The 18,752-nt window shown below is 50.9% G+C and overlaps 7 protein-coding genes across 7 annotated transcripts; 5 read left to right on the forward strand and 2 right to left on the reverse strand.

Moving 5' to 3' along the window:
- Positions 1-256: 256 nt before the first annotated feature.
- On the reverse strand, positions 257-1,989 carry N7509_011924 (putative amidase; the record flags this gene model as incomplete). The annotated part of the gene is made up of 3 exons (XM_056636561.1): positions 257-1,221; positions 1,272-1,894; positions 1,961-1,989. Coding segments are annotated over 3 exons (1,617 nt in total), but the record flags the coding sequence as incomplete, so codon positions are not given.
- Positions 1,990-2,531: 542 nt separating this feature from the next.
- N7509_011925 (polysaccharide deacetylase family protein) lies at positions 2,532-3,626 on the forward strand (the record flags this gene model as incomplete). The annotated part of the gene is made up of 4 exons (XM_056636562.1): positions 2,532-2,637; positions 2,694-2,970; positions 3,032-3,436; positions 3,488-3,626. The coding sequence occupies 4 exons, from the start codon at positions 2,532-2,534 to the stop codon at positions 3,624-3,626; spliced, it is 927 nt and encodes a 308-aa protein (XP_056482592.1).
- Positions 3,627-4,603: 977 nt separating this feature from the next.
- Positions 4,604-6,158, forward strand: N7509_011926 (putative neutral amino acid permease; the record flags this gene model as incomplete). Its single annotated transcript, XM_056636563.1, has 3 exons — positions 4,604-4,766; positions 4,855-5,284; positions 5,357-6,158. 3 exons carry the CDS (start codon positions 4,604-4,606, stop codon positions 6,156-6,158), a joined length of 1,395 nt encoding a protein of 464 aa, XP_056482593.1.
- A 922-nt stretch (positions 6,159-7,080) lies between these two features.
- N7509_011927 (uncharacterized protein) lies at positions 7,081-7,587 on the forward strand (the record flags this gene model as incomplete). The annotated part of the gene is made up of 1 exon (XM_056636564.1): positions 7,081-7,587. One exon carries the CDS (start codon positions 7,081-7,083, stop codon positions 7,585-7,587), a length of 507 nt encoding a protein of 168 aa, XP_056482594.1.
- A 1,722-nt stretch (positions 7,588-9,309) lies between these two features.
- On the reverse strand, positions 9,310-14,464 carry N7509_011928 (uncharacterized protein; the record flags this gene model as incomplete). The annotated part of the gene is made up of 3 exons (XM_056636565.1): positions 9,310-10,837; positions 10,897-14,307; positions 14,400-14,464. The coding sequence occupies 3 exons, from the start codon at positions 14,462-14,464 to the stop codon at positions 9,310-9,312; spliced, it is 5,004 nt and encodes a 1,667-aa protein (XP_056482595.1).
- Positions 14,465-15,588: 1,124 nt separating this feature from the next.
- On the forward strand, positions 15,589-16,505 carry N7509_011929 (uncharacterized protein; the record flags this gene model as incomplete). The annotated part of the gene is given in 4 exon segments (XM_056636566.1): positions 15,589-15,654; positions 15,788-15,914; positions 16,013-16,111; positions 16,129-16,505. 4 exon segments carry the CDS (start codon positions 15,589-15,591, stop codon positions 16,503-16,505), a joined length of 669 nt encoding a protein of 222 aa, XP_056482596.1.
- A 515-nt stretch (positions 16,506-17,020) lies between these two features.
- Positions 17,021-18,521, forward strand: N7509_011930 (MmgE/PrpD family protein; the record flags this gene model as incomplete). The annotated part of the gene is made up of 2 exons (XM_056636567.1): positions 17,021-17,475; positions 17,609-18,521. 2 exons carry the CDS (start codon positions 17,021-17,023, stop codon positions 18,519-18,521), a joined length of 1,368 nt encoding a protein of 455 aa, XP_056482597.1.
- Positions 18,522-18,752: the final 231 nt, after the last annotated feature.

Raw genomic sequence — 18,752 nt, forward strand, 5'->3', positions numbered from 1 at the left:
AACACCCGTACGATTTGTACCAACTAGTAGTTACTACTTTATAAGTGCCGAGAGCACTAACCAGTAGCTATTATGAAATGCACTTATTTTCAACTTGAAATGAAAATACATCCACGGATCTTACTAGTACCTAGGTAGTCTATCTAAAGAGGGCTAAGGTTAGTAAAAGACTACGGTTCATTCAAGTTTTAAGTTTCCCGAGGTCGAAATCAATTCATAATATGTCTATCCATGGATTCATCTGCTATCTACATACTCGCTTCAAAGGTCGCTGGTTCTTAACTGTCGAATGCTGCACCTTCTTCCAATCAAAATTGGTCTCCCATGCATGTCCAACTTGCAATATTTTCTCTTCTTGCCACAACCCGCCAACAATCTGCATACCAACAGGCAACATAACCTGCTCATTGTCCTTAGCTGGCGCGAACCCGACAGGAATGGACATGGCAGGATGGCCCGTAACATTGAATACGGCAGTATTAATCGTCAATCCCATGCTGGGCTTGAGTGACTCCAATGGAAGACCCCGTTTTCCATTCTTCGGTGCCACAACAGGAGTCGTGGGCATCACCAAAGCATCATATTTTTCAAAAAGCGCTTGGTACTTGTCGCTTACTTGCCGTCCAATGTTCACTGTCTTTCCATAAATATTTGGGAAGCGTGACATCAGGTATAAGCCGTTGATAATGACGTTCTTCGTTGATGGGAAGGCTCGCTGGAAGCCTTCATCAGTCCAAGGGAGCCTGCTTTGCTCCGCTTCTGTCATGCATAGGCCCCGTCGCCCAGTATTATGACCCAGAAGTGTCTGTGCTCCAGCTATCCTTGATAGAATAGTCCATAGTGCCGGACCATGTAAGTGGTCTGGAAGCGATACTTCCTCAACGATGGCGCCAAGGTCTTCGAATTTCCTGGCGGCGATTGAGACTGATTCTCTGACGTTGGAATCCACAGCGCTATGTTCGAAGCCTTCTTTTAAAATTCCAATTCTTTGACCATCAAGTCTTCCAGGGGTCTCTTCAATCGCGGCTGCAAATTTAGTAGATCCTGGCTTCGGGCTTGCCAGTGAGCGATCGTCGATACCATCATAGCCACTAATTGCATCTAAACATGCCGCAACTTCGCGGGTAGTGCGGGCGAGCGGACCGGCATGGTCAACTAAGGCATCTCCGCTAGATATGCCAGTATAAGGAACTCGGCCATGAGTAGGCTTCAGTCCAACACCTGGAATGGAGTTAGTTAGGTTTGTTAATGATGATTTGATGATGACTTACATCCACACAGGGCTGCAGGGACGCGAATGCTTCCACCCTGATCCCCTCCAATCGTAACATCAACCAAGCCCGCAGAAACTAAAGCTGCACCGCCAGAAGTGCTCCCTCCCGCTGAGTATCCCGTTGCATGGGGATTCTCAACTGTACCCTGGGCACTCGTATATGAGGACGTGGAATGGCAATAATTCTCGCAAGTAGAGGTTCCATGAATGTCCGCACCCGCGTCGAGGAGCCGCGTCACCACTGTTGCGTCGGTTGAAGGCGTCCATGCCGGTGTGATATCGCTTCCAAGAAGTTGTGGCACTCCGGCCACAGCAATTACATCCTTCAAGCTCACGGATTTACCCGCCATGACGCCGCCTTGCGGATTTCCCCTGATGAGGAACTTATGCGACCATGCCTGTCCAAAGACCTGCTCTTCTTCTCCACACCGACGGACATTTTCACGCGGATATTTCGCCGTGTCAGACACTGGCTGATAGTCGGGTAGTGCAGCCACATCCTCTGCGCAATCGTGGACCGCCGCGAGAAGGGTCTGGAAATCGCTCGACTCTTTGGGATCGATGGTCAGACCCAGAGGCTGAATCAGGGCTTCAGCATCGCCGGGCTTAACAGGATTACCCCTGGATTCGCGTGGTCAGTAAATATGCCATGGAAATCACGTCACCAACGTTGGGTTTCCCACTCACTCGGAGATGCTTGTGAAAAGGACCGACATGCTGAAATGTGGCAAAGGTACGCGACTACTCTAACTATCGCGTCGCTGGGGAGTTGAAGATTTTATGACAGTGCATCATGCCATAATTTCTCGAAACTCATCGGCAATTCCCCCGACTCAAGATCCATCCATTTGGAGACCCTTCTTTGCCGACGAGCCCATCAATGTCGTGAAAAATAGACCATTTATTTGACCCCAACTCGACCCCAACTCCCTGGATCCACCACAGACCTCCATATATCTCGGAGCGAGGTAAGAGAGATGGGAAATTAGGATAGCATGTGTTTAAGTGTTGATAGCAAGGATAAGATTACACATTTTCTCGACAAAAAAAGTCGGTTCGTATCGGACGTCGATCGATGATATTGGCGACTCCGACGGCCCCAACGCTCCGAGAAGGCAAGAGGGGTTTGGTCTTCCCCGCATTCAAAAAGCGTTCAACTTTCGTAACACAATTTGAAGAAGACACTAGACACGTACAAAAGCCCCGCGCGACACTCACTCCCATTCCCAACCCTCCCATTACCAATTAATCAGACACAATGGGCCCTAAACGCGTTCTCATCACATATGGCGTCGACGTCGACGCTGTCTCCGGGTGGCTCGGCTCGTATGGCGGCGAGGACTCGACGAACGACATTAGCCGGGGTGAGTTTTGAGCCGACACCGGCTGTGTACTCTGATTCTGACCTTGATTTTGCTAGGCCTCTGGGCGGGAACAGTTGGAACTCGGCGTCTCCTCAAGTTATTCGACAAGTACGATATCAAGACGACATGGTTTATTCCCGGTCACTCGTTGGAAACTTTCCCCGAAGACATGGCGGCGGTCCGCGATGCTGGTCACGAAATCGGACTCCATGGATACTCGCACGAGAACCCGACTGATATGAGCATTGAACAACAACGTGATGTTTTGGATAAGACCTATCGTATGCTCACCGAGTTTGCGGGTAAACCGCCGCGGGGTAGTGTGGCACCTTGGTAGGTTACCGTCGGCCTAGAAATATTCATGATAAGCGACGCTAATGAAGTCTTCAATCAGGTGGGAGACGAGTCAAGAAGGTGCTCAGCTACTTCTGGACTATGGTATCGAGTACGATCACAGCATGAGTCATGAGGACTGCCAGGCATACTATCTGCGCACTGGCGACAGTTGGACGAACATCGACTATAGCAAGAAGGCGGAGACTTGGATGAAGCCTCTGGAGCATGGACCGCAGACGGGATTAGTTGAGATTCCCTCGAACTGGTACATTGATGACCTGCCGCCTATGATGTTCATCAAGAAAGCGCCAAACAGTCACGGGTTCGTCAACCCGCGAGATGTGGAGGATATCTGGCGGGACCATTTCGACTATTTCTACCGCGAGTACGACGAGTTCATCTTTCCCATTACCATTCATCCGGATGTGTCTGGGCGACCACATGTGCTGTTGATGCATGAACGGTACGTCTGCCTTATCTTCTGCTGCGCTTGTTCAAAGCTAATATGAAAAAGTCTGATCGAACACTTCAAGAAACACGACGGGGTGGAGTTCGTCACGATGGAGCAGCTATGCGATGACTTCAAGAAGAAGAACCCAGTTCCTGAAGGGGCACTTATGCCAGCTCCAGTCGGAGAGATTCTGAAGAAGTAAATAGATTCAAATTGGATTTCTCGCAATTTTTTTCCGTCGCCTGGTTTTATTACCGAGTACCTACTCAGCAACTATCTATACTAGTAGTGATACTAGTAGGTTGTCATTTTTTACACAAGAAATCCTAGACATGTATTGCCATTTGTTCTATCTCCATGAGATCTTGCTATAGATGCTTTTCTATGTGCTCTTCCAAGTTTATGCCCGATCATACTGAATGCTACCAGTGATATCTGTCCTATCCGCAAATTATTACAATACCTAGAATCCATCCACGAGTCGTCACATGCCTATGCCTTCTGCTATACTTTCCCAACGTGATGGTTCATGGTACTGCGAAGCCTTATAACTACCCCAACTCATCCTGTCCGACCCCAACTTGAACATTCCTGACCTTCTCCAACTCACGCCGGTTTCGTCACACCTTAATTTTGCCCAGCCACGTTAATTCCATTCGCCACTCACTCGTCGTTATCACGCGTATATTCTCCCAGAAGCTTCCCTTGGCATTGATTGGACCAGAAGGCTTACTCCAACTGCTAGCCCCGTTTAGAGCTTCGACGGGCCTTGACCCCAACGACCCCTAAGCTTGCGGCCCACGCCTCTCAAGGCGAAATCCACTCAACCCATCTCATCCTCGTGGTTATCAGACAGCTGGAATTCGCGGGGAAAGCATACAGTGGAGCAAAGTCCCACTTTCTCCATTTCTTGCCATTGTTATCGTGCTCTCCAGACAAGCCCCAGCGAAGCCTAAGTCCTGCCGCCTATCGCAAACGGGAAATGAACCAGGTCACGCCAGGAAGAATCCGGGTCGTGAGATAAGTTCTTGCCTTTTCGACCGTGGATTTACTATATATCCCCCCTCAAGACCAGCGCTGTTTGATTTTCTCTGTTTCGAGTTTCGAATCATATCTCTTCTACTGTATATTCGAGCCCAGGTCGCAGCTAGACGCTGTCCCTGAGCTTTGATCCTCAACATGTTTTCGCAAGACGAGATCAAGGTGGCTCCTCATGACTCCCATTCCCCTGATACACAGGCGGCCGAGATCGAAGACCGCTATGAGGTCTTCAAAAGAGGCGATGGGCAAGTTGATTTCCGCACTGTGAGCTGGATCCGCGCGGGCGTGATTTTCTTGAAAAGTAAGGGGCCCCTGGAATCCGAATCCAAATCCAAATCAATACGAATCGTGCAGTACGCTGACCAAGGCCATTCTGGTAATCGTTCTAGTCATTTTCGCCACTGGTGTGCTCTCAATCCCATCGCTGATGTACCAGCTCGGTGCATTTCCCGGTGCTGTCAATGTCGTCGGCTGGACCCTCCTCAATACATATTGTGCCATCGTCCAAGGCAATTTTCGCAACAAATATCCGGGCTGTCACTCCATTGCCGATATGGCGCAGGTCGTTGGTGGTCCGATCTTGAAAGAAGTAGTTGGAGCTTTGTTCACTATCAGCTATGTCATCGTCGCTGCGTCTGGTATTATCGGCGTCTCAACGGCACTGAATGCGCTGTCACTTCACTCCATGTGTACAGTATGGTTCTCGTTGATTGCGACGATCATCATTGCTGGGTGTGCGAGTGTGCGTAAATTCTCCCACATTGGTTGGTTGACCTGGGTTGGATTTGCCAGTGTCTATATCGCCGTCTTCATCATCGTGTATGTCTTCTTTCCAACCAAACACTCAGGATTCTCTCATTTCTCATTGATATGCTGACCCTATTATACTAGAATTGGTGTCACAGTAAGAGATCGACCCGCCGCGGCGCCACAGACAGGAGATTTTGATTTAGGATACCGTGCCATTGGCAATCCCAGCTTCACGGTGGGCATCACCGCCGCGGCGACGATATTCGTGTCCAGTGCTGCAACATCAGCATTTCTTCCCGTGATCTCTGAAATGCGCAAACCCAAGGACTACCCCAAGGCAGTTTATATGAGCATGAGCCTGGTCACTGCTTCATACCTGACATTCAGTCTAGTCATCTACGCCTGGTGTGGCAAGTGGATCGCATCTCCCTCGCTCGGCAGTGCAGGAGAGACCGTCAAACGCGTCGCCTATGGGATCGCACTGCCGGGTCTCATCATCAGTGGCTGTTTGTATGTGCACGTTGCGGCGAAGTATCTATTTGTGCGGATCCTGCGTAACTCGCGACACCTCCAATCGAATACCATGGTGCATTGGGGAACATGGCTGAGCTGTACGCTTGGAATGGCTGCCATTTCATTTGTCCTGGCCTGTGCCATTCCCATCTTCAACTATGTGTTGGCACTGGTGGGCAGTCTGTGTTTTGCGCCCCTGGCTATCAGTCTTCCTGGTTGGCTCTGGCTGTATGGGCATGGGGAGTATCTGAGAGGGGGACTGTGGCGACAAATGATATATGGACTACACATTTTGTTAGTGTTGCTGGGAGTGTTTATGACGGTGGGTGGAACGTATGGGGTGATTGTTCAGATTAACGAGGCGTATGCGGATGGATCAATTTCGTCGGCATTTTCTTGTGCCGATAATAGTGGGTCGGTGGGGACATAAAACATAAAACATAAAAATATGTACTTATCGACACTCCGTACCCAATTTTACCCAATTTCGATTGGAAAAAACTGGGTCCGAGAATAATGCACAATGCAAAATTGATGTATATTAGTTGTGCTGCGAGGGAACAATAACTTGAATCCATACTAAATAATGAGTCCCTAATACTACGTACTACCTCCTGATACCCGTCTTTAATACCATAGGGTTGGCAGTATCTCTGGTATCATGTGGTATTGCGGTAGGGTACCGCAGTACTGCTACCTTAAGGTAGTTAGATGAATGTCAGCGTATCAACTCCGTACTCCGTACTAGCACTACATTTTCGCGCCTAAAATGACTCGCATTCGGATACATACCAGTCCAAAGTGGAGCCGGTGTATGAGCACAAGACCTTGAGGATGGAAGGTACCCACCGTTCTCAGTTCCGTTAAAGCTATTGGAAGGGAGAGTAAATTATGTGCCCAATTGAAAATGACTCGGGGATGACTACCTCACTTAGTATCCGCTGAGCTCCGGAGCAGCCGGGTTTAACGGGTTCGACTGGCTCCGTGCCGCCGAATCCGAGACGGGCCTTATCGGTTTTGTTCTTCCTGAAGGTCTAAAGTGTAAGGTGTAAGGTACCCTACAGGCCTTTCTCTTGATGTGATTCCTCTCTTCCATTCTCTCCCCCCTCCTCCTCTCTTTCACCTTCCCCTCTTCCCCTCTCCTCTTCCCCTCTCCTCTCAACGATTTCAACTCTTGACTCTCCTCGACTCTACTCTACTCCCATTTCTCAAATAATACCCAGTGATGCAACAATAGTGCTGAATTGAGCTCGACCCTATCAGCACTCCGTTATCAGTGCCAAATCCCCCACACGCGCACACCTTACACGCGCACAAACTCACACACTCACCCCCACACCACCTCACTCGCCATGCTTCTCATTCAACTCCCACTCGTGCTGCTTCTCAGCAGCTTCATCTCAGCAGCAGCGATCCCTTCCTCCCAGCACGACATCACCACTGCAGAATGGTCATCCCCGGAGACCGCCTCCTCCCCATCAGACGATGCCAACTCAAGGCACCTCGCCAAACGAAGACCCTATTACTTCCCGGAGACCGTCCCAGACGAAGAGGAAATCGCTGCCCGACTCTCCGCTCTTCGTGAGGCCGGCTACCTCCCAGACATGCAAACCCTGCAAGGACATGATCAAAAGTCAATCGGAACTCCGGATGCAGCGATCGACATGGACCCAAGTAGTGCACGGCCATCATCCACTCAGCAGCCCCCCTCCGCGCTATCCGAACGAGACACTCCACGCTTCAGCTGGGAAGATACCATTCCAGGCCTATTTCCAGCAGCGTGGTTCTTTGTCTTCGCCTCCGTCGTCGTCTGTATCGTGACCGTGGTTAGGGGACTAAGCGATAAAGGGAAACACTGAGCGACCAGCCAAATTGCGTACTCGTAACTGAGACCTTCCCCCCCGGTACGCGAGGGGAGAGGCGACCTTTCATTTGGACATTCCCGCCAATCCTACTTTACGACCTTACGACCGTAAGGTATTTTGATTTTGCGATCGGCACAATTCACTTGCCCCCCAATCGGTCTAATGTGCACGCGATACTGTGATGTCTGATCTTATGCCGAAATCATTATTCCTACACTACTACGCTCACACTTACCATTCTCCATTTACTACTCACCACTCAACCCCTCCCCGCATGAGTTACCGACCGAAACGAAACGCCCACAGAACGCCACGAAGCCCCTCCCCAACCACGCGTCCATGCCGCACGCATGGCTTCCCCTCTCCAGGCAAGTCGATGCAATGCCAAAAAATAGGCTGTCACACCCAAGAAAAGACCGTCCACCGCTAGTCCCGTTTCACTCCGCGGGTTTTCCAAGAAAAAAAACACCGACCACCGACCACCGACCACCGACACAGACGATCTGGGTCTGGTTCTGAGTCTGGGTCTGCGGGCGGATCCTTCCTTCTCCACCGACTCTGCCGCAGCGCGCCTGGAATTGGGTGGCTGGGCAAGCAACCGGTCTCGGATCTCGGACTCGTACTCGGGAAGGATGCGAGTTTACCACCATAGGCAACAACGATAGCCATTTTATGTACGATTACAGAGTACATCTTTTACGCCAAATTCCGCGGTGGGTGTCGAATGACGACAACACGGTCGGCATGGACCACCTGATGGGGGGTTATTTAATGAAACCCGACCGTGCAAAGAACAGAAGATGAAGTCGAATTCATCCCCTGTTCTCGGCGGATAAGCGCCATGGCTGGTGCTTGGCTGCTGTCTCCTATTCGACCGACACGCCATCCGCGTGCCCGGTTGGTGAAACCGAGTTTGAAATAATTGCGACCATGACGATGATGTTCGACCGGGTATGGATGGATACTCATACGCAATTGGAGCAACTCGCGATACGAGCATTGCCCAATAGAGTAACTGATCTTGCCATCAGTTCATTCGCCTGCGCCCGCAAGGCTCTGCCTAAAGTGCCCAGCTAGCCCATGCTTACGCGCCGTCGGGCTGAGGTGAACTGCACTGAACTGAACTGAACTGGAGGGCCTAGCCTGGAGCCCATGAGGGTCTGCATACATTCACGAGCTATTGGATATTACTGGTGCTTGGGAAATATTTTTAGGAAACGATTTACGTTATGATTTGTTTATTTGTATACGTTCTTAAGGCGAAAGCATTGAAATGAAACCATTCTCCATTTGTCTATCTTCTCTACCGACACACTTATGCGTGTCCCCTTCTTTCTTCTCCTACCTAGCTGGACTCAACACGAGCCCAGCGGAGTTCTAGTGCATTCAACATCAAAAACAAAATAGTAAAGAGACAGGAAAGGACAGGAGGAATAATGAGGTAAATGATTCACGGATGCCCATGACGCCATGAAGAATGGAAAAATCGAAGGAAAAATGGCCAGAAAAAGATACTGGCCATAGAGTCAATAAACACGAGGACCACCCAGACAAGCAAATGAAATAGATACACACAAAACACTGCGAAAACCTTCTTTTCTGCAGGCTCCCATCATCCCCAAAAGGAAATTCGGGAAGGAGGAAGAGGAGGAGGCAGTGTAAAGTTAAATGGACAGAAGTGGAAAATGCAAAAGGATAGAATATATACGGTGCGGATTAATGAGGAAAATTTTTATGCAATGTAACAAAAATGAACAACTGGCAGGAATCGAATCGGATCGATTTCAAGAATCGTCGACCAGACGCTTCTGTGTCCAGGCACGCTTCGCCCCATCTCAGGAGAACGTCCATATTACCGCTATTCTCGCACATGCTCCGGAACAAACCGCCTTCGCGGTTGATCAGGTCCCAGGGGTGCTCGAATTCGATGACGCGCCCGTGATCGAGGACCAAGACCTTGTCGTAGTCGATAATGGTTTGCAGGCGGTGCGCAATAGTGATGATTGTGCTGCTGTGCAGTTCGCGCAGGGTCTCCTGGATTTTGGCATCGGTGGCGTAGTCGATGGAGGCGGTGGCTTCGTCCATCATTAGGACACGGGGTTGTTTGAGGAGGGCGCGGGCGAGACACAAGAGTTGGCGTTGGCCTTGTGAGAGGTTTGAACCGGATTCTGAAACGAGGCTGTCCAGGTTGTGGAAGACGTTCTTGTTGTCGGTGCTTACGGTAGTCACAGCCGCTGTGCTGCCGTTCATGGCGTTGGCTTCGGTGGCGGTGAATGTACTGGAGGTCATTGGGGTTGCGGTGCCCGAACCATCGGATCCGATCAGGTGCACGCGGCGGATGGCAGTGAAGATCTCCTCGTCGCTAAAGAGGCCGAAGGGGTCGAGGTTACTGCGGATGGTACCGGTGAATAGAGTCGGGTCCTGAGGTACGATGGTGATTGCTTCACGAAGATCCCGAAGACCAATAGAACCAATGTCAACGCCGTCGATCAAGATCTGACCCTTCTCGGATTCCAAGCCACGGAAAAGTGCCAATGCCAGGGAACTCTTGCCAGCACCTGTACGACCAACAATACCGACCTTCTCACCAGGCTTCACGGAGAATGACACCTCCTTGAGCACAGCATCGAGGTCAGGGCGATAGCGGGTGGTATATCCCTTGAACTCAACAGCACCTTCGGTCGGCCAGCCAGTCGTAGGGCGAGATTCGGGGATGACAGGGGCAGCCTCCTGGTCGACGTCGAGATACTCGCGCACGCGCTCAACCGAGTTCATGTTTTGCTGAACCTCAGAGTAGAGGCGGACAAGCCAAAGAACATTTTCGGTGAATGTAACAGCGTAGGTAAGAGACAGACCAGCAGCACCGGCATCGATCTTGCCAACATTGATCAAGACGAATGTAGCCGAGAAGAAGGAAACGAGAGCACCGGTCCAATCCACACGAAGAGCGAGCCAGCGGTTACTAGCCCAGAGGTAGATGTGTGGTCGGTTATAGGCGTTGATGCGGCGGTGGTTGTCAACGATGAAGCGAGGGCCGTCACCATAAGCGCGGATGGTAACGATACCATTGAGGGTCTCGCCGAATTGTTGGTACAAAGGGCTGCGCTGGACAGATTCCAGACGCTTGAGATCCCGGGACGAGTTCAGATAGATGGCGCCAAGAGCGGTGTATACCAGAGTAATGAAAACACCGGCAATCAGGAATCCTGGGTGATGCAAGAAATCAAAATCACGATCATGATTACTGATGCCAGACTGTGTAGCATGCCGATTGCCACTGGTGCGACTTCCTGATCGACTGACTCAACATCCTTAGAGAATCGGTTCATAAGCTGGCCGAGGGGTGTAGAATCAAAGAAGCGGAACTTGGCGTGCATAACAGTCTTGAGGAGACGATCGTGGATCTTCCAAGATGCGTGTAGAGAACCCCAGAATAGAACTGCCTCTCGGCTCAGGGAGATCGCGATATACAGGAAGCCGAGTAGAGCATATACACCAAGGTAGTAAAGAACATCAACCTGGCCGTCGGGTGTGGTACCTGAAGCGCGGGTGTTCAATTGAGGCGGCCCGAAAGTGCTCATTTTCGAAACACTTCCAACATTGAAAGACGGGGGCTTGAGGTGGGCAGCGGCAGCGTACTGTCCCACATCCTCAGAACCGACGTTAGATGTTTGATACGCATTGGCCCACTGGCGAATCCAAATATTGGTCGAGACGGAGCCCAGCTGCTGCAGGCAGAAGACAGTTACGGCAAGAATCCAGTATGGCCACGAGCCCATTGATCCGAGGTACATTGCAACCGTAGACATCTTGATGCTACCAGTGGCCTTGCCTTCTTTCATGTGGGAATCGTCTTTCTTGCCCTTGTCGGCTGTTCCATTGGCGTTTCCGTTCGCACCAGAGTCCGTAGAGTCCTCCTCGTGTTCCGATGGGACACGAGAGAGACCACGCGAGCTTGCTCGAGATCCAGGGCGAGACTTGAAGAATTCCTCACCCAGGGCACCGGTAGCAGCAACAACATCAGGTCGGCCTTGTGAGGAAATCTTTCCGTTTTCAAGTACAACGACGTGATCAGCTTGGGGCACGGCCAGGGCCACGTTGTGAGTAACCAGGATGCATGTGCGGTTGATCATCAATGGACCTGTCAGAGCTTGACGGAAAATGTGCTTGGCAGTGTGAGAGTCAACGGCGGAAAGGCAGTCATCCAACAACAGGTGAGCGGCACTGCTGTAGATGGCTCGAGCCAAAGAGATTCTCTGCTTTTGGCCGCCAGAAAGACTAATGCCCTTCTCGCCGACCAATGTTTGGTCACCAGCATCCAGGATAGTGATGTCACGCTCCAGGGCACAGGCCTTAAGGACGGCACGGTAACGCTTCTCGTCATAAGGAGTTGCAAAAATGATGTTCTCTTTAACGGTATCATTGACCAGCCAAGCTTCCTGGGCGCAATACGCAATGCTATCAATCAGACCGGTCTCGGGATCGACGGGAAGTTCAGAGCGGTTCGACATGCCACCAGGAAGATGGACACGACCTTCGATGAGGCGCATTTCACCAAGCATAGCCATAAGGAGAGAAGTCTTTCCAGAGCCAGTTGGGCCAGCGATGATACTGAGCTTTCCGATGGGGAAATCGACGTCAACATTGATCAGTCGGAATGCATCAGCGTCTGGAGAAGTGGTAGTTTGAGACTTGGGCTTAGTAGTGCCCCAGGTCAAAGTCGCTTTCTCGACTCCAATCTTTGTCGGCCCGTCAGAAGAAGCGCTATCACGCAGTTGATCATATTTGCCGGTCTCCTCCTCGTTCAAGTACTTGTCCACACGGTCCAAAGATACCTTTGATTCCTGGACGTGAGCAACCATATCCGCCAATTGGTCCAAAGGCACACGGAGCAATGAGAACATTGAAAGCGCAGGGAAAGCAATCGAGGGGGTCAATTGTTTCTTCTCAACAACGGTGTATAAGAAGAACGAGAGGAATGTGATCAGGATCGGTGTGCCGTACCAAACAGTCGCGGCGCAGGACCAGAGAATGTAACGGCGACGCAGAGACTTAAGTTCAGCTCTACGCTTCTCATTGACGATATCCTGGAACCGCTGCTCCCACGCAAAGTATTTGATAATGCGAATATTCTGCAGAACCTCGTTGGTAGCATGAATACGAGCATCAGTGCCCTTCAGAATCATGTTTTGAACCTTGTTAAACTGCCGGGCAATAAAAAGATTGACAGGTAGCATCAAAACCATCAGCACAATACCGGCAAATGAGCTGAATCCCATGATCTTGTAAAGCAAAGTGACGGCCATGATGATTTGCACCGGAACACTAGCCCAAAGGAAATGTAAGTATGCGCCAACCTCACTAACTTTGAAGGAATCAATTGCCATCAGGTTAATGATGGTACCGACATTCGCCTGCACTGACGCATCCTCCAGATCGGATTTCGCATTTTCGCCAGATTCAGCATCGTTGCCAGATGCGTTCTTCTTCTTACGACCGAAAGATAGCAGACCCTTCTTTTTCTTGGTTGGAGTCGTGTCCTTGGACCCAGTTGGGTCTTCAACGGCCTTTTTAACAGCATCCATGGAGGCACCTGCTTTACGGCGCAGGGCTTTGGCGTAAATTTCACCAATAATGATCGCGCGAATCTTGACACCCATCTTGCGACCAATGTAGAGAGCTTGTCCATCCGCCACACCCTGAACGATCGCGGAACAAAATAGGAGAGTGGCGTACAGCCAGGCGGCACTGGGAGTGGTCGAGCGAGGATCTTCAACATATTCCAGAATAGCTTTCAGAAGCAGACTCGGCACAAACACGAACAAATTGGCAAACACAGTCCAAGCGCCCTGCTTCAGAATGGTGCCGATGAAGAACCGGATGAGCTTCCATGCCAGAGAGCCCGTCATCTGTCGTTTCCGGAAATCGGTGATGACCGAGGCGGCCTTTTGAGAGGGTGTCAAATTCCAAACATCCTCTAACTCCAATGGCTGTCGGTATCCCTTCAAAACCAACGGATCCAACCATGCAAAAGTAGCCAGAGATAGCAGACTGGCCATGGGGTGACGTGGAGGCTCCAATCCATCCTCGCGCTCCACCACAACTGGTTTATTTCCTCGGCGAGTCGTGAGGGCGATGATGAAAAGTAGAGTGGTGAGGGAGAATTGAATACTGCTGAGAATCAAAGCATTTCGGGAAATCGGGTGAATGATGGCGGAACGGAAGACCATTGTGTTGAAAAGCCATTGGGCACTGTACAGAATAGCCGTATGAGTCCACAGTCGCGGGGCCGAGAAGAGATCCATGGTGGACAGCAATAATCGGACCAAGACCAAAAACAGTATATAACCCCAGGAAACCAGACCCGCAATGGCGGGTACAGCGCCATGGCGACCCCAGCCCTGGGTCGAAAAGATGACTACGTAGAGAGCGAGTTGACCGATTAGTGCAGCGATTTCGAGTGTGACGATGGCGATTTCTCCTCTCGGGCGGTCGACCTCCAGCTGTAAGTGTTCGGTCTCGGTCTGGACGGCCTGGAAGAGCATAGGATCGGACTCGGTTTCGCCGCTGTTGGGGACTTCACCGGCATCATCGTTGACGAGAACTTTGTAGGCGACATCTTTGTGGGAGACGACATAACGGTATGCGAGGCGGACGAGAATGAGGAGCAAGGAAAGACTGCATGCCGCTAGCGGGAGCGAGACTTGCAGAACGCTATCAGATTTTGACGATCAGTACTGCAACGGTCGCCAACGGTCGGAGGGACTCCGGGAATCCCGATCAAGAAAGAGCTGCCTGGTACTCACTTGCGTTGGAAGCATCGCGACAAGTCGTCGATAGCCCACACGGGGCCTTCGCAATGTGATAGCATGGCTTGCGGGATGCAATGCCGGCAATAGAGCAATTGAGCTCACGAGGGAAGCTCCCGGCGCAGACGCGGAGAGGCAATGGACCGTTTTCCTCGCGATGGTAAAGTATACACGATTTTGGAAAGGCTATTAGGGAGAGGAAGAGATGGAGAAGGGGCAAAAAAAGAGCTTCCCTCCCCTAGTGGGTTAACAACGAACTTCCGCGGTGCAGAACAAGGCTGGCATTGCCAAGTCGAACGGAAGCGGAAAGCGGATTTTTTTTTTTTGGAGGGAAGAGTGACGAGGATTAGAAAAGCCCAGGATTTAGCTTGGGAATGATATTGGATAATGAAAATGAAGGCGGGATGGGAGAGGGCGAGAAACTCGGCCTTGGAAGTAAAGAAAAGAGGGGGAGAAGGAAGAAGATGCGATGGAAGCGAAGGGATTGCAGCGCGCACGTTCCTAAAGCGGCGGTGGACGGGTGAGCCCGCACGTTAGACGCAAGTCCGAAGTAGTAGGTACGGTAGTATAGAGTATACTACTATTAGTAGTATACTACTAGTATATACTATACTACACTATACTATTGTTATAGTAATATTGTAACAATGGATTCTCCCGAACCCCTCTCCTCTACGGAGTACTCGAATGCACTTCATGCGCGCATCCCATCGGCGGATGACTCGATGCAGCGATGATCGTTGCTTATCGTGGACTAGGATAGTTCCCCACTGTGTTATCGGCCAGGCACTGGAAATGAGTCCATTGGATGGGGACTTACGTCCCCGGGACTCATGGTCATAGTCATGGTTATGGGAGGGAGACCTAGACCTAGTTCATACATACTAGTCACTCGCCTATTGCCTATGACTCTTAACTACTATGTAGTATACTAGCTGCAACTTGCCGACGACTAATTAGGCGTCGAAATCTCTTCGCCGCCACGAGGTTTCCCTTTTTCTCCCTTGCCACCACCCACTGACTAAACCGTTTTGGTTCCCAATTTAGCGGCCCCCCCCGACATCATCGGCGATCCACCTCCTCTCTCCTTTGTCCCACCTCCAAATACCTTCCCAAACCTCCAAACGCTCGTTCACTCCAGGCTTGTCAGGCTTGTCACCTAGTGTCGCCTCACGACTAATTCATCATGGCTGAGCGCATCCTAATGAACGAGTTTCGCACTCTTTCCAAAGAGAAATGGGTCAATATCGAGGTTGGTTCCACATTCCACCCTGTCCTCCCCATCTCTCAGAGTCCATAGATCAACGGACTAGGCTCTTGGCCACGCGATCAAAAATCAGATCAAGGGACCGACATGGATCTAAACTAACTACCATATCCTCCAGCTTCACAACGAAGATATCTTCAGGTGGGATGTCGCACTGATCGTACTGAACCAAGACTCTCTTTACCACGGCGGCTATCTCAAGGCTTCGATGACCTTCCCACGAAACTACCCATACTCCCCACCAGGTACATATGACCGCACCTCCCACTAAGCTCTTTCGCCATCTGCATCTGGTGTGACAGTGGCGCTAACCAAGCCTGCGTGCGTGTTTTTTTTCCTGCAGAATTTCGTTTTTTGGTACCGCTCTACCACCCAAACATATACCCGGACGGGCGGCTCTGCATCTCCATCCTGCATCCTCCAGGCGAGGACGAAATGTCCGGTGAACTGGCCGCCGAGCGTTGGTCACCTGCCCAACGAGTAGAATCCGTGTTGATCTCTATCCTTTCCCTACTCGACGACGCCGAAGTCTCCTCCCCGCGAATGTCGACGCTGCAGTCATGCTGCGCAAAGACCCGACCAAGTACCACGCTACCGTCAAGGCCAACGTAGACGGATCTCGTAAGCTGGCCCCGCCCGGTTTCACGATGCCTGTGGAGGAAGCTCCATCGCGTGACATGGAAAAAGACGACGACGATTTCTGGATGGATAGCGACGTCGACAGCGATCCTTTTGGTGGCAGTGACTCGGACGATGATATGGATCAGATGAGCGCCAGTGAAGACGACGATGACGATGATGACAGTGAGGATGCTGCCGAAAGCCCTCAGCGGTGAGAGAAGGACTTCTGGTCCTAAAGGGTCTAGTTTGGTCCTGGCCCACACATTCTCAACTTCGGCCTTTTCAGCATGCATAGCACTGGTGGCGTACGCATATCCGGGATGTGGCTTTTTTATCCCCAGCATTGGTTATTTTGTAGGAGTTATTTTCATATTTTTTGCAGCGGATATCGGGCGTTTTAGATTAGGTACTTGCTATGAGGAGGACATCCCATTTTATGTGAATAATGACATACATAGTCATTCTTGCAGCTTGATTGAATCAAGTCAGATAATCAATAGTATCCCATGGCTAGATAATACTATACAACCTCCATGTTAAGACAAGCTTCTCCATAACTGCCCCTCCCAAAGGACCACCCCACAATAGACCCATTTGACCCCCTCATGGTCAGAAACTCCTATATCGGAGCCAGCCCCAACCTCCAACCCCAAACAACCGCCAAGCCACACCAAACCAACCAACCCCCGCATATCCTCTACGGGTTACAACAAAAAAAGGCATTGTGAAAATGGCAACTCAAAAACTCGCCGACTGGTCCACAGCCCTCACCTTCGCCTCACTTCCCAGAGAAGTCATCGATGCCGCCACCCAAAGCTTCTACAACTGGGCCGGGTGCACCGTTGGCGGAAGCACCCACCCCGCAACAACGATAGCACGCACCGCGCTGGCGCGGTTTACAGGCGCACCAACATCCAGACTCCTTGGCTCTGGGGGTGTGGATTTAGATGCAATGCATGCTGCTCTGTTGAATGGTATTGCGTCGCATGTCCATGATTATGACGATACGCATCTGGATACGATCATTCACCCCACCGGCCCAGTCGCTTCGGCTTTGCTGGCTATGGCCGAGTCGCTAGATCGGTCGGTTTCGGGGCACGAATTCATCCTTGCCTTGGTTGTTGGTGTCGAGGCGGAGTGTAAGGTTGGTTTGGCTGTTTGGCCTAATCATTATGATGTTGGATGGTAAGTTTGTACTATCATATCCGGCTATATATAGTTCCAGCTCTGCACCAGAGCACTATTTTTTTTTTCAATTCCCCGAACCCTTTGGAATGCGCGACGATCACGACAGTACATGATTCTAAGAATGTCATAGGCACATTACCAGCTCAACCGGTTCAATCGGCGCCGCAGTAGCCGTCTCAAAGCTGCTCAACCTCTCAGCACAACAGACAGCACACGCCATCGGTCTCGCAGCAACACAAGTAACAGGATTGCGAGAGATGTTCGGCTCGCACACAAAATCCTTCCATCCCGGCCGCGCCGCGCAGAATGGTTTGTTAGCTGCAATTCTCGCATCAGAAGGCTATACCAGCTCGACACAGGCGCTTGAAGCTAAGCGTGGCTGGGCGAATGTGGTTAGTTCCGAGCATCATCTCGACGAGCAGATGGCTACCCTCCCGCCTGATGGACGGTGGGAAATGGCGCGGAACTCTTTCAAGCCATTCCCCTGTGGCATTGTGGTGCATCCTGTTATTGATGGGAGTATCTTCCTTCATGGCCAGTTGGGGCCGAATGGGATTCAGATTGAGGAGATTAGGGAGGTGGAGGTTATTGTTCATCCGTTGGTTCTAGAATTAACAGGGAAGACTGCGCCCAAGGATGGGTTGGAGGCGAAGTTTAGTGTATATCATGGGGCTGCTGTGGGGCTTTTGTTTGGGAAGGTTACGCCGGCGCAGTATGAGGATGCGGTTGTTACTGATGAGCGGGTTATTTGGTTGAGGGATCGGATTAGAGCGACGGTGGATGAGAATTTGCGACCAGATGAGGCGGTGGTAATTATTCGGGTGCCGAATGGTGGGGAAGGGGATGATGATTCTGTTACTGAGATTCATGTTGACCATGCTGTGGGAAGTCGGGAACGGCCCATGTCTGTTGCTCAGTTGACGGACAAATTTGTGGACCAGTGTATTTCAGTATTGGGCCGGGAGCGGACTGAGCAAGCAAGCAAGTGGTGCTGGGAGTTGGAGAAGCAGGTTGATGTGCGTCAGATTAAGACTGTACTCTAGATTTTCCTACATAGCCTCCTACGCACGCTTCAGAGTTACGATGGCTTTCTATGATTGGTTTCAAAGCGGTCCACGGGTTCTAGATTGAGTTTCAATGTATGTAGTTGTGGTCAAGTATACTACGGGTAGCGATGAAAAGAACAATAGCAAAGTGACAGTCTGAGTACGAAAGGTTGGGTGAGAACCCGCTTAGGAGTCGACCGAAAAGAAGAAAGCAGATAAAAACCAGAT

The sequence above is a fragment of the Penicillium cosmopolitanum genome (genome assembly GCF_028827165.1).
Source record: "Penicillium cosmopolitanum strain IBT 29677 chromosome Unknown utg000011l:1.0-3548175.0:1.0-3550911.0, whole genome shotgun sequence".
NCBI lineage: Eukaryota > Fungi > Ascomycota > Eurotiomycetes > Eurotiales > Aspergillaceae > Penicillium > Penicillium cosmopolitanum.